Here is a 16,053-nt window from a genome sequence, read left to right as displayed (position 1 = left end):
CTTTACTTGGTACTCAGCACTTTAGTTTGCTGATTTCTTTTTCAAACTCCTGATTAGAGCAGAAGTATTTGCTGGAAGCATCAATGTATGTATTACATTCATACTATGTAGCACGGATGTTGATATAGATTATAGTTAGCCATATTGTATCCATAATGACTTCTGAACAATATCTTCAGATTTTCATCCTAATATAACAAACTCAACTACATCAATTTATTTGCTGTATTTATATGAACATGACATAGAACACTTTTTTCATAATATATCCCATTAATACAAAGGAAAAATATTGTTAGAATTAGTTTGGATACTAACATTCTCAGACTTGGCAATATTAAGTACATGGCTATGAATTCACACCACTGTATTATCTTATAGAAGTACAAACTTCAATTGGCTAACATGAGATCATTTGTGGTTTAGATCCTTTATTATTAATCAGGAAAAGTCATCATAGTATTTGTCGAACAAATGATCTGGCGAAGTCCATTTTATAACAAAGAAAACATAATTTAGTCATGCAGCAAGAAATCCATTGAAATTTGCTTCAGTATATCCAGAGATGGCTTCTCTTTGTTTGATGATAAAACTTTAACATTAAAACATTAGAAGCTGTAGCTATTTTTCTTCCATCTGCAAATATGCATTCATTCTAACAGAGATATCATAACCCAAACAGGAGTTGTGAGATTGATGCAGGAGTTACTGAGCCAGTGATACCCAAAAGGTCAGGCTAGATGGTGATACTGATCCCTTAAAATCCATGAATCTATTAGATTAATATAGACATCACACGTAATACCCCACAATAATGACACACTGGTAATATTTACTACATGTACATACATTTTAGCTGCTGAACCCATTAGTTGTGTGGGTTTTCCACTATGTCAGGGAACTGAGGTGTGTTTTAATATCCATTTTCAACAGTAATGGGTTAGCTATTTGCATAGTTGTGCATGAACAAGCCAAATGGAGAAGCATGAAACCTGAGCATTAGAAACAACCACAGTAAGAATTTACCTCATGTTGGAAGCTAGAATTTTCCTGGACTTTACTTACTAGAATATCGGAATCCATCATTTTGATGGCTCTGTGGATGTGGGAAAGCGGTGGACGTGATATATCTTGACTTTAGCAAAGCTTTTGATACGGTTTCCCACAGTATTCTTATCACAAGTTAAAGAAGTATGGGTTGGATGAATGGACTATAAGATGGATATAAAGCTGGCTAGAACATCGGGCTTAATGGGTAGAGATCAACAGCTCAATGTCTTGCTGGCAGCCGGTAACAAGCGGAGTGCCCCAAGGGTCAGTGCTGGGCCAGTTTTGTTCAACATCTTCATTAATGATCTGGAGGATGGAGTGGATTGCACCCTCAGCAAGTTTGCAGATGACACTAAGCTGGGGGGAGTGGTAGATACCCTGGAGGGTACAGTGTGACCTAGAAAAATTGGAGGATTGGGCCAAAAAAAAATCTCATGAGATTCAGCAAGAATAAGTGCAGAATTCTGCACTTAGGATGGAAGACTCCCATGCACTGCTACAGACTGGGGACCGACTGGTTAGGCAGCAGTTCTGCAGAAAAGGACCTGGGGGTCAGAGTGGACAAGAAGCTGGATAAGTGTCAGCAGTATGCCCTTATTGCCAAGAAGGCTAACAGCATATTGGGCTGCATTATTAGGAGCATTGCCAGCAAATCGAGGGAAGTGATTATTCCTCTCTATTCAGCACTGGTGAGGCCACATCTGGAGTACTGTGCCCAGTTTTGGGCCTCCCAATACAGAAAAGATGTGGACAAATTGGAAAGAGTCCAGCAGAGGTCAATGAAAATGATTAGGGGAGCTGGAGCACATGTCTTATGAGGAGAGGCTGTAGGAACTAGGCTTGTTTAGTCTGCAGAAGACAAGAGTGAAGGTGGATTTTATAGCAGTCTTTAACTACATGAAGGGGAGTTGCAAAGAGGATGGAGCTAGGCTGTTCTCAGTGGTGGCAGATGAAAGAACAAGGAGTAATGTTCTCAAGTTGCAGTAGATGAGGTTTAGGTTGGATACTAGGAAAATCTTTTTCACTAGGAGGATGGTGAAGCATTGGAATGGGTTACCTAGGGATGTGGTGGAATCTCCATTCTCAGAGGTTTTCAAGGCCCATCTTGACAAAGCCCTGGCTGGGATGATTTAATTGGGGTTAGTCTTGCCTTGAGCAGGGGGGTCATACTAAATCACCTCCTGAGTTCCCTTCCAATCCTCATCTTCTATGATTCTATGATCTACTAGAAATTCCTTAAAAAGGTGTGACCAGGGATTATATATTATACACAAGCCCTTCAGTGCCACCAATTTATTGTTTCACAAACATCTTTACTTTGTAAAAAGATTTCATTCAGTTAATAGGCACAGTCAATAATCCCCTCTCTATAGCTCATTCCAGAATTTTGTGCCCATTTTGAAAATACACTTGTTGGTTGGTTAGCAGTGTCCTGCTGGTGGATTTGTCTTTATTGAGGATATTTTTACTTATGACAGCAGCTTATAATAATGGAAACATTTACTCCTTCCTACCCTTTCCACTTCTATGTATAGTGGCAAACTTTCCTTGCAGGGATAACAACTCTGAGTAACATGCTATCCAGACACACAACTTTGATGGAGACCTTCCTTCCGCTGCAGTTAAACTGAAGATGACTGTTCATGGTGCCCATCATTTCTGTGTAGAGTGCTTCAGTTTAGCACATTTTGATTTTCCTATCTGTTTTATATATTTTATCTAAGCGGCTATCCCAGGTTGATATACTATTCTTCCTATTCATGGATGTTTTTCTTCATCATGGCTAATTTAGTGTGATCTTTGTCTCACTCAGGGTTCATTTTTAGGTTGGCTTTCAAGGTTGAACTTTCTGTCAGCTATGACTGTCATATAAATCATCTCTGAGCAAGCACTTGCATGGTAAATAATTGTTATTCTCTAGGAATCTGCTTCTCTAACTACCTTAAATGACAGTTTAGTCTCTGATCCTTAATTTTTATTCCCACATTTAGGTAAAGAAGAACTTAAAATATCAAAGCTTTCCAATTTTGCAGATAGTTCTGTGACAACGTGGAAGGTTAGAGACAAAGCTGTGGATTCATTCATGGGCTAGATCTTCAGCTGTTGTATATTAACATAGCTACATTGATTTCAATGGAACAACATTTTTTACACCAGTTGAGGATCTGGCCTTTATAATAAATAGTACTGTACTCTGCTCTGCAAGAGCTACAGATACTATAAAAATTAAATTCCCAAGGGAGAACTAATTAAATCTTACTTCAAAAGCTGTAAGGAAAGGGCTGTAATGTTATTTCCTAACCAAAACATTGTGAATTGGAGTATGCACTGATCATTCCCGATGAAACCCAAACTACGTCTGGAGCTCAGTTATTCCATCTGGTGCATGGCACACATTTTATAATGGTGCAGATTATATCTAATAATCTCAAAAGGGAGCAAATTTTACAAAAAAAAAAATGTTATTTAGCAACGAAAAATGATAATGAAGGCATGTTGTAGTGCTAATGTCTTCAGTGCTTTGATAAAAAAAAAATCTGGGGTCAGGGTGAAATCCCAAGATGTCACCCAAGAATAGTGAATAAAAACAAACAAACCCTAAAATGATATCTGTTAAAGAAGTAGAATCCTAGCCCTTTTAAAGTCAATAGCAAAACACCCATTAATTTCAATGGGGCCAGGTTTGCACCCATGGAACTCACAGCAGCTTTAACTTTCACCTTTGCTATTCACATGAGGCCCTGACAGACACTGGTGCCAATATGGGCTCCATGGTGGGATACACTATTGATTAATGCAATATAGGACTCATTTATAATAAGGAAAACATGTTGATATATAGTGCAGGCAACAAACATAGTGGATCAGGTATGCATGAAGATGGATGCCATTTGATGTTCAGATGTACGCACCTAGGTGTGGGGCACTGTTGCTGTTACAATTCAGTCCTGAATGGGTAATACGTCGGGTATGGATATGATTTGTTCTTTTTGCTCTGTTGTATTTTTAATTGAATATAATCCAATTTACAACATGTCTACCAATGAGAACTTCATTTCAGAGATGATAGTGATAATAGGGTACGTGTTTGCTATTAGACATGTCCAAGTTTGCTGAACATTTCTTCGTGTACACATCAAGTGCTTTTCATTAGGATCTTTTCTGGGATTTGGAAATGCATACCCATTATCTACTCATCTTCTATGTTTCCACGGTCTGTCTGCTTCAGTTGATGCTATCAGTATCCTGTGTTATTCACAATCCAGATCTCACATGTCTAAGCTGCTTGGTGTGGTTATAAGCACTATGCTGATTTTTGAGTCTCTCAGAGTCATAAATGGATGTACTTTTGCAGCATTTGGTAAATATTGGCTCTTTCTTATCTATCCACTATAAAACCACAATTTGCATGGATTAGATGGGATAAAAGGAATATTTTCACTTCCTTGTTCTGAGGAACTCTGGAACCTTTTCCTGCTTGTTCTGGGAAGCTTTGGAACTCTTTATTGTTCCAAAGGGGATAAATGTGCTTCTGAATTGTTTGTTTTATTACAAATAATAGCCCTGAGTATTCCCTTACTTCTATATCAGCGATAACAGCACTGAACTCAACGGAGGTATACTAGCATAAATGAGATTAGAATCAGGCCCAGTCTTCTTTTCACCTGTTATCTGATGCAGTTTTCTCTCTCATCTCAGTCATTTTAGTAAGGAAAAAAAGTGAAATTTAAATGCAGTTGTCTTTATTTATTCCACATATTTAATAATAGATGAACCAGTTTCTACAGCAGAGGTAACAGACTGTATTTCCCAGAAAATAAAGTTCTACCATGCTCTTCTTTATGAAGATTGTCCCCTTCTTCTCCTGCTGCTCCTGCACAATAAAGGGAAATAATATGCTAAGTGAATTGTATGTAGTATTTTTCCCTAATGTTCTGTTCAAACACCAACCTTTTGAATTTTTTAACTACTTTGGCAATAAACCTGGAATCCAATTTACTGCTAAGTTATGTTAGGAACATCAAGCAGAAACATTTCAGAGCTTCAAAATAATGACTCTGGTCTTGGGTGGTAGTAGGGACTGTTAATCAGAAATTCTATGCAATGATGGTATGCCCTTCAAAGGTAATTAAACAGTAATTCTAATGTTCAGTTAACATCATTAGTATATGCATCAACATGGAACACTGCATGCATTCCTTTATGATTACTGTACAGTAACTGTTACTGCAAAAATTAGGCTAATATTAGCAAAGGATTGTGGGTTTGTAATTGTAGCTGTGCAAAAGTATATTGTCTTTTTTAATATGTAATTTACATTATTCAACACAAAAAAAGAATAAATACAATTTATGCTACTAACTTCAGAATGGCGGTAAAATCAGTGTTACCTGTAAAGTACATTGAAAGGAAATACTTAACTCATGCTCTCTTAAAAATAACAGATAATTGTAGGGTAGAAGAATTCTATTCTACTAGGAAATATACACCAGCTTCACACCAGTGTGACCACACTGATGTCAATGGAGTTACATCACTAAAATTCAAGTAATACAATGATGAGTCATGCTCAGATGCTTTTATTCCAATAGAAGAAACTGTGATTTGGTTTTATTTTGGTATTTTTTATGTTAAGTTGCATAATCAGATGACTACTCAAATATATTTGATCTATTACGATCCACTTTGCAGAACTTCAGTGAAATGACAGTGTCATTTAAGTTATAATGAAATATTTGTTCTATCTTTGAAAGAGAGTTAAACATGCAACTAGTTGAACCCTGGGTGGTACAAGTTGAATATAAGGTCATTCTGGAAAAACATCATGTGGAACAAACAGGACACCAGTAAATGCCACTTGGACTGCGGAAGATGTCAATCTGATGTTAATTAGTGTGTTTAGTGGATACAATCACATTGATGAAGAGCTTAATTAGGAATACATTCCAGATGGTGCAAAAACAGAATTTCCTATTTTATCTACTCTCTGAGACGCTTTACTGCTTCCCGCCTCTTCTATTCCACTAGAGAGATTCTTTCCTCACAGCCTCTTTCTGCTACAAATTTCCTGGCTTTATGATCACCACCCAGCCCCGCCCCAGCTGGGTTTCTTCATTAGTTGAGCCTGGCTTTTTTTCTCACTAGCAGGTTAATTGCCCTCTCTGGCCTACATTAACTCCTCCAGGGCCTGTGTGGGGTACACTCCCCATCACACGTGTGCTTATGTAGCTAGCTGAACTGGAACCCAAGGTTGATGGAACATTTCCAATGACAGAGAATCCTTAGTCCTCTCCTTTGCTCAGATGTTAAAATTAAAAGCCTGCAGTAAACTTCCATCATGTCTTGCAACTCCCAAGATCTGAATGCTTTAGAAATTACTACTCTAAATGTATCTGTTTTTTCTATACTCAGAACAGTAATATCTAAGCAACTTTTGACTGAACCTTAAAGTAGGCTAGATTGCTATTTATTTTTATTGATTCTACATAGGTTATATGTAGCACATACATTCCTTGGTGATTAATGCCCTATAAATCCCACTGACAATTAAAGTTAGATTAGGTAAATTGAATTAGAGTATGAAATTTACATTAATACTAATCTTTATTAATCAATCACCTGTTTTAACATATCATTCCCAGGTATCTCTGAAACATTCCATAGTATTAAATATATTAAGCTATGATCAATCCAATGCAACCACACAAAATTTGTTCCAAATAGAGCCACTCATAGGAGACCAATTAATAATGTCTCTCTCTCTCTCTCTCTCTCTCTCTCTCTCTCTCTCTCTCTCTCTCTCTATATATATATATATATATATATAGTCACACAATCTCAAAAAAAGATATATTAGAACTGGAAAAAGTACAGAGAAAGGCAACAAAAATTATTATGGGTATGAAACAGCTTCCATATAAAGAGAGATTTCAAAGACTGGGACTGTTCAGCTTGGAAAAAATATGACTAAGGGGGGATATTATAGAAATGTATAAATTTGTGAATGGTGTGGAGAAAGTGGATAATGAAGTGTTATTTGCCCCTTCACATAACACAAAAACAAGGGTCATCCAATGAAATTAATAAATAGCAGGTTTAAAACAAACATAAGAAAGTATTTCTTCATGCAATGCACAGTCAACCTGTGGAACTAGGAATTTATTTTGTGGATTTTAAACATTCTTGATCCTGAGCAGATATCATTTGACATAGCTCCACTGAAGTTAATGAAGCTCAGCTCATTCACAGTTGCTGAGGATCTAGCAGTGTAAGTTCAACATGTAGTTAGAAGCTTGAGTTCCAAATAAATTAATCTTCTTTGGCTAAAAATGATGGGGTGCTGTTTTGAGGAGAATTTGAATGACAATTCACTCATCTTCTACTCATAGCCAGTCAGCCAGCTACCTCTTTGGTGGTAGACAGCAGTTGGTCGGTTTCTTGATCATCTAGGTGGATCCTACAAAGGCCAAAATGGCTTTCACAGCTGAAACACCTACAGAGATGATTCACTGCCTGCCTAACTCCACAATCACAAAAATTGTTCCCTCTTCTGAGGGAGCAGAAGCCCTTAGTTGCAATGATGTAAAGCCAACTTGAGATTTATGTTGTAGCCTAAGCCACCTCAGGGATGAGGTAATAGACTTCACCTAGAATTGTCTTAAAGAACCCTCATAGGCTGAAATGGAACTCTCCATAGTGCTGAAAGGGAACTCAGTGTGGCATATAAATCAAAGGAAGAGGCAATTTTTCTCACCCTGCTCCTTGCCCCTCCCCCACCATTCCCAAAGCAAGCAGAGAATGGAGGAGGAAGAGAGAATCCTCTCATCATTCGAGACCTCTCCCACTCTATCCTTCCACATCCAGAACAATGAAATCCATGGGACCTCCAACCGTCAGTGAAGGATGGACCCCACCACACAATCCCATTCAGTGACCAGGACAGGAGAGACCCCACCCTGTTGTCCTCAACATCTGGATACTTTTATTTTTATGCATAAATCAATGCCCTTTGGCCCTTCTCTTTTGCTGGAGTGGCATAGCTAACTTTGTTGGTATTTGTCTTATTTGCTCCCATTTTTGGCCTCTTGTTTCCTGATCCAAAGTTTATTGAAGTGAATCGGAGTCTTTCCATCAATTTCATCGTGTTTTAAGTTAGGTCATTGGTGCTAATGCACCCTGGAAGATGAAGTATCCACTCTGTTGGATAGGGCCCTGAGGTGCTATACCTGTTGCATAAAGGTTTCTTAAACTTCAGAATACCTTTCTTTAAACAAAAGACAACCTATGCTGTTGCTTATAATTGCTGGTTGTGTAGTTGCCATCTTATGAATGAAGAGTGAATCCTGAAGTGTGTTATGGATCTTTGCTTACTGGATACAGTATCAATCCTACATTTGTGAAGAAGAAAATGTCAAGGAAAAGAGATATTTTAGTCTAATATAAAAGGCGGACTGCAGAAATCAGTGACTCCAAGACTTGCCTAAACATTGAATGATATGTATGAATAATTTAAGACTGTTTTGTTAAATGTGCAAAAGTCAAGTTATCCTTGCAGTGAGACACATTGTCAATTGCCAGCAATTTATTGTGTTTTTGAAAACTACATGCAGCAATTTACAGAAAAGATTAGACCTGTTACTAAACATGTGTGACATTTTCTTGATTTAAACTGTCATTCTGAAAAGCTGTTAGCTGACAACTAGAGTTTGAAATGGGGTTATAAAGTTTAGTGAAGGACTCCATTTAACTGAGGTAAAGTTATATTTCTACTCTGGGACAGCACAGCACGTAGACCTCTTACTGGAACTAGCGTATGTATGCATTCAAATTAGCATTTTCAAGGGAAATTATACATGATCTTTTTAGACATTCATGTGCTGTAGTGGCATATGATACTGTGCTGACATTTTACATCTCATAAACATAGTAATATATTTCTGAAATACTTTCATTCTGCTGAGATATGTCAGAAATTCTGATTATAAATGCTTCAGATGTCTGGCACCACATCAATATGCATCAGCTTCATCATTTCATCCAGTCCCTACAGCTAATGCTTACAACATGAGAATGGCCATAATAGGTCAGGCCAATGGTCCATCTAGCCCAATGTCCTGTCTTCTGAGAGTTGCCAGTGCCAGATACTTCAAAGGGAATGAAAGAAGAGGGCAGTCATCAAGTGATCCATCCCCAATGGTCCAGTCCCAGCATCAGCATCTGGCAGTCAAAGGATTAGTTTATATATATATAGATACTGTGCTGGACCAGGATATTACATCAGTGCAACCCACTGAATTCAGTTCTGTCAGATACTTTTCATATGACATCGGTGAAGTAGATCCAATATAAATGACAGCAGAATTCACCCTCTGTGTCTGTATTCTCTCTCTACTGACATTCATAAATGAAGATGGATTCAGGCCTGAAATTATCTGGATAACTCATATCCTAATGCTCTCCAGAGCTAATTTTCAATATCCAATAGACCCTACTCAGATTCCATGTCTTAAAAAAACAGTTGCATACTACTTTCAGATAATATTTTAATGTATTCAAGTGCCCAGAATATTCTCCTTCTTTTGTGGACTAGGTGTCAGGCTAGATTTTATTTTCAATGGTACAAACTAAATATCATTGGGTTTGATCCAGAGTTCCCTGAAGTTAGAAAAGACAACTTTAAGCTCTTCTTTATCAAATATTTGTCTTGTAGGGTTTGCTGTTATAGTTTTACTACAAATCTCTCCCTATTTTGCACTGACTGTTGCAGTCTGAACCCACCCTGTTTGTTACAATAAATAGCTTTCCTAATGGGGGTGCTGCAGTATGCTTATGTACAGGAACTTAGAGAACTCTACTTTCAGGAAAAGCTTGATAAGAGAGAGTAAAGCCTGAATGTCGCATTGTCTTCTTGGCTCTCTCTTTTCTTATGCTTGAACATTGAACACAGTTCCTTTAAGGTGGAGCATACAAGACCAATAGAAACATGGTGAGGTGATTAGCAGCCAGTGGAATGTTTCATTACATTTAGGTTTTAAAAGTATTCAATAAAAAATAGAAAATATCTAAAGGCCCCCTTTCAGCAATTAATTAATTAGACTACTCTAACTAATTAGAGTAACTAATTAGTCTAACTAATCTAACTAATTAGACTACTCACATGCTTCAATTCAGGCATGTGCTTAAGTACCTTGGTGAAGTGGGACCTAAATTACTTTTACTAAGGGAGCCTTTCTTCCTAATTTTTCTCCCTTTAACTGACAAGTTAGCCACTAGACCTCTAGGATAAAGTCCCTAACCCCTGATCTACACAAAATAGAAATCTTTAGAGAGAAAAACCTGCCTTCACACTCTTTATTTTAATATGGATCTTTGGTTTGTGACTGAGTCCCACTCATCAAGATGATCCAAATACCGTATCCATCAAGGATCTTTCAGACAGTTAAACACACAAAAGGCATTTTGTCATGCTTTGCTAGATGCTGTCACTTAAGTTTCTTTACACATGGATTTATTGTCAAACCAATATTCTTTAACTGCTGTACCTTGGTATACAAGGTTCTCCACAAGATCATGCAACAACTTTATGTGCCACACGCCGTTATTTTAATTATAATGTGCAAAATTTCTGTCATGAGATCTTGTGACTGGACTGAAACTAAATGGAGTCACCCAGCTATATGCTAATTTGAGTTATGCAATCTCCCAGGATGACTGCAGTATGTCTACATAAATGGTGTGTTGTGGTTAAGCGCTGAAATAAGCAAAGCAAGAGTAAACTCTGACCTCAAGCTGCTCCGGGATTGATTTTTCATCTTTTGTTTTAAATCAGTCTGTTCCAGGCCAGTTTCAGCTTTCATATTTGATGGTTTGTGTTGATCTTCTCTGACCCTCATTTTTTCTCAAAAAAGGAGAGAAATGGTGGCTCTTTCATAAATTAGTATTTTTAACTCCCCTCTCAGCTTTCAGGGACTAAGATTGAAAATACTACAACTTCATCACAGTAGTCAAAAACTGAAGTGGTCAGTGAATAGAGATTAATATTAGTCCATTAGTCTGGCATTACCTGGGTTATTTCATAAATAAGAAAGATCAATAATATACAAGATAGTTCCAAATAGCCTATGAAATCTTTTCTCTGCTTTTGATTTTTCAGAAGTGTCGAAGTCAGCTCCAAATTGGATCAACAATAATAATTATTTTACCAGCCAGACTGAGTGCATGAAAGATATTGGACTGTACATTATTGACAAGCCTATATGATTCTGACCTGATAACAAGAGTACTGCTATGAAATTAGAGGAGGCAATACAATGCCTTCTCTCTTTCTCATATTCTCTTCTTTATAATGTTTCCTCTGATCTCTGATAAAAGGCTGTTAAAGCTCTTTTAATGAACTCTGTTATAACTTCTTGTCTCAAATTAAACTGACTTCAGTGGCATTGCACAGGGTGTAAATCAGCACAGAATTTGTTTCTTTAGAGAGAATTCTTTCTTTGCTATGATATATACAACATCCTTGATCTATGAAAATACTCTGTGTAATGTCATGTTTCATTATCTACATGGCATTCCCTAATCAAGGATTTTTGATGGCCATAATCTAAAGTGAAGGCATTTTCCAAGCCTCCCATATGAGAGATTTCATGTACTAACGTTTCCAAAGTGTGAGAGATCCTTGGATGAAAGGCACTATGTATACACAAAGTAGTAGTAGTAGTAACATAATAGCTCTATGTTTAAGGTTGGACCTGGAAAAAAACAATTTATATCATGAAATTCAAGTTTCAAATTTAGTATTAAACTCTATACCCCCTACAAACAATTACACCCTATTTTAACAATTCCTCCAGGTAGTCAACTGCAATCCTTCCTGGGCTGTTTACTGATGATATGCCATTGACCAAATACAAGGTGAATACCTCAGAGTTTTCATCTTGGCTTCCTGACATTTTACAAACAAAATGCCTTGAAAGGGACACTGAACACCCAAAGCCACTACAGCAAAAACAAAGAAACCACGAGAGCTCCTGCTTCTGCTCACACTGCCTGCTCCCCACACTTCAGATGTAAACATATTGTTTAAAAATTAGTGTGGACATGGATTGAAGCATCATGACAAAGCATGACACAACTGATGATTCATTTCAACTCATTCTGTTTATAAATGTATTCTATCCTGTTAGCTCTTTGGGGAGAAATTTTCACCTTCTATATACATTTATCATCTTTCTCAAAAAACTCAACCCTTCCACCTCCAAAATGTTAATTCATTAAATAAAAAATGTCCTGGAAAACAAACTCATTTTGCTATTCAACTGTTTCATCCAGTTTTTAATTCAAATATAACAACAATAAACCTGAAAATGAGAATACAATCATTCATAATAACTAGATGAGGGCCCATAATATGGTGCAGTGTAATTAATAAATCAATTGTCACTTGTGGATGTTCTGTGTACCAATGCATATTTGTCATATTTAAAGTATTCAACTACAGATCATTTGTGTATTTTTGTTGTTATGCCTTTCTGTTTCCTTGGGGTTGATTTATTTTTGGCTCCTAGTAAATGTGAGGGGAATAAAATTCTCTCTGTTCTCATGAAAGGAGGTAATGGAACAAGGGATTCAACAGAAAAGCCTGCTTTGTAAACACCGCTTTCTGCTATTTATGGATTTGTGGTTAGGTGTGTTTTGCAAAGACAACAAACACCAAGTATTTAAAATTTGATAGTCACTTTTGACATCTATTGATTATGAGTTTTTGACAGGCATAGGTCATTGGGATTCTATCAAAATGAAAAAAGTTTTTGATGAACAATAAGGATAAGGATTTGATAAGAAAAATGAAGGCATACTCCTAATATCACAGGTTTGAAATTGACAGAATCTTCTATGAAAAGTTGTGGAGGCAGCGTAATTTATATGTATTAAATAAATTGTCATGTGCTGGGCTGGGCTGTTGGTTTCATGTTGAGATGAAGATGTTGTCTTTGAGAGTGATATGAAGACCTGTGTATTCTGCTATAAGTATGGGATAGAAGGCAGAGATTGTATGCTCTGGAGGATTGGATAACAGATAGGGATAGTGTGCACTTGAAGATTGGGGAGGATGTAGTGGCTGTATTCACCTCACTTGAGGATTGGGGAGGATATGATTATTCATTGTGTGCAGTTGAAGATTGGATAGGATGCTGTGACTTTGACTTACTGTGTTTAACCCCTTGAACAGAACTTTCCTGCGTCTTCAATATCCTTTGTACACTATGATACGAGAGAGTGCACTGAAAGAGTTCCTGATGAACACTTCTCTCGGTTGGGACTGTCTTGTGGAATCATAGAAGGGCTAGGACTAATGATCTCTGCACCCCATAGATTCCAGCGAAACAACCAACCCTGTAAGGAGACTGCCCCTTTGCACTGCCCTTTGGAGCCCCTTTCTATCTCATAGCATGTTTTTTTTACATTAGCTACCCCAGCCATTCCTGCACTTTATTTTACCTGCACAGGGAAAATAACATCACACTATGCCAAAAATCTATCATTGCACTGTGCAAGAAACCTAATTCAGTGTTCGGGGAGATTACTAGAAAATACTGTGGAAGTTTTGTATTAAGGAACTTAATGCTCATAAAATCATAAATTACGTCAAAATATTCAAATTTGGGTGCTGAAAGTTAGACACCTAAACCCATATTTAAAAACTTTTTTTAAAAAAAGAGTGGCCTAATTTTGCAGGTTGCCAATAGTCCCTGTAGACATTAACAGGCATTGACAATTTCCCAAGCCTCAGAAAATTAGGCCTCTTTTATTTAGGTGTCTACCTTTAAACACCCAGGTTTGAAATTTTGCCTCTAACCCATACCTGTAAACTATTTACCAAATAGAATGTGTTGAGTGATATGTGGTCACATAAATAGAAGTTCTTGTTTTATGATCTGCTCCAAAGCTCACTGAAGTCAATATAAATCTTTCCATAACTTCAGTGGGGCTAGCATAAGGCCTATAATGTATGTCACAACAGCACAGAATGAAAATGAGAATTTCCTGGCATTTGTAGTATGAAAATAGACTATATGGATATAACCAAGCTTGGGTAAGCATCCAACGGTTGGTTTACTTATTTGAAACTTACTCCCAAAGTATCTGAACTGTTTTGGCCTAGAAATTTGATTGGAGGTCTCATAAAAAACAACCTTTCTTTTGGTGCTTTGATTATTTTGGTTCATATTTCTGCTAATACTAGAAGAGCAGACAGGCATGACAGGAAAATGCTGAAAGCAAAAAGGTTTGAAATAGAGGTTTTCAAGCCTGAAAAACATTTTGGTTTAGTTTTAGTTCCAGTTTTGGGAGAATGTCTGAGTCAGTTCTTATTTTATCCAAATCAGTTTGAGATTTTAAAGCTGAACTTTAAGATTATATTAATATAGTAATCGTTGCATTGGTCTCTTGCTTTTTAGACCCTGATCCTACAATGAGCTCTGTATGGAGGACCTCTGTGCCTACAAGTTGCTCATTGCAGCACTGGACTTAAACTGGTTTTACAGAGGCCCTCTTGGTGGAAGAATATTTTCAATTGTAACATTCTAATTTCTGATTCTGATTCAAATTGGTGATTCTATATTTTAAATAATAAAGCTTTAAATATTACTTTCATTATCCATGCATCTAAACTTAATCTGATGCATCTAAACTTAATGGCTTTACTGCTTACTGCATTTTTCAGACCTATTATGCCTGGCCTTATACCACACAATGGTCTACAGAATACCAAAAGTCCTTCCTAAGACCATATTGGGCATCAGTATTATTATCACTACTATAGGAAAAGATTGAAAAATATCATTTTAATTTTCTCCATTTGTATCTCAGAACTCTTAAAGTTTGTTAATTTCACAGCCTTCAAACCACTGACATTGTTCGGTAGTAAGGGAGGATGTTAATAATACTGTCTTGGTAATGCTGACATTTTTATACATTTTCGGTCAACGATTAAAGTAATGAAAGGTGCCAGTTAGTCATTCTAGAACCACAAAATACATCAAAACTTAAAAGGTCAGGCAAATTAAAGGAGAATGTAGGTAGGACTGGCACAGTATATACTGCAAGGTTTGGCATTAATTCCAACTAGTTTCCTGGTATTGATTAAGAAGAGAATGTAAGTGCTCATTTGTGGGCCAGAAAGCAGATAAGTCACTTTCCAGGCCATTTACTTCCTCTTTCTTATTCTTAATTAATAGTGCTGATTTGAAGACTTGTAGTAGCATAACTGGCCTGGCAATTAGACTAGTATTGAGTGGTAAGGTTTGATATCAGATCTTTTTTTTCTCCAGTACTGTTATCACAAGTACAGTGAAGACAATATCTGTTTTCCCTTTGCAAAGTCAATTATCATTTAAATTGTTGTACTTAAGTTAGGAATAAACATGTTCTCAGCTCAGGAACCATTTATCATTTGACTTAAGGGAAAAACATCAATTTAAAAATCACAGTTCTGTCTGGAATTTTTTTTTTTTTTACTATTGTTGTTACAAATTAGACTTAAGATAGTATAACTGAAGGAAATGAGGGAGCAATGTTTCCTTTAATTAGAACATTAGACAGCATTTTGTGCATAGTGAGCTTCAGCTTTCTTCTGCATGGTCTCTTTTCTCTTTTGATTGTGTGGATCTTTCCACAGCAGCAGTAGAGAGATTTATTTAAAAAAAATAAGAAAATGTAAACCACCACAAAAATCAAAAGAAGGACTCAGAGACAGGTGTTGCATAGAAAATTACTTTTACCTTATTATTAATACTGATGACATTTCATGTGGATTGTGTTCCCTGAAATTTTGTGTAAATAGCACTTAGATGTGATTTTGGTGAGTTTTGCATCATAATATTTATACTATGGAAATACTTTAAGATATAAAGATACAAAGCTCCATGGGACACTAGTGTTCATCTAGCGCAGTCTGAAAGAGCTTTTTGTAGAGGTGGTCAAAGGAAGTTAAGTATATTTTGT

The 16,053-nt window shown here is 36.7% G+C and overlaps 1 protein-coding gene across 7 annotated transcripts in view; it reads left to right on the top strand.

Moving 5' to 3' along the window:
- Positions 1-16,053, top strand: part of NKAIN3 (sodium/potassium transporting ATPase interacting 3) — a 463,496-nt gene that overhangs the window by 228,261 nt on the left and 219,182 nt on the right. Inside the window, exons 4-5 of one of the 7 annotated variants that reach the window (XM_067553701.1) lie at positions 13,280-13,445; positions 14,508-14,691. The exons of the other annotated variants lie outside the window; for them this stretch is intronic. Coding sequence (XP_067409802.1) covers positions 13,280-13,445; positions 14,508-14,581 — 240 coding nt within the window. The 3' untranslated portion in view covers positions 14,582-14,691. Of the gene's footprint in view, positions 1-13,279; positions 13,446-14,507; positions 14,692-16,053 lie in introns of those variants that run through there. 7 annotated transcript variants of the gene reach the window in all.

Source organism: Emydura macquarii, unplaced genomic scaffold, assembly GCF_026122565.2.
Source record: "Emydura macquarii macquarii isolate MOO-44397 ecotype Brisbane River unplaced genomic scaffold, CSIRO-AGI_Emac_v2 contig_1477, whole genome shotgun sequence".
NCBI classification, from domain to species: Eukaryota; Metazoa; Chordata; order Testudines; family Chelidae; genus Emydura; species Emydura macquarii.
This window is presented reverse-complemented; position numbering and strand designations above follow the sequence as displayed.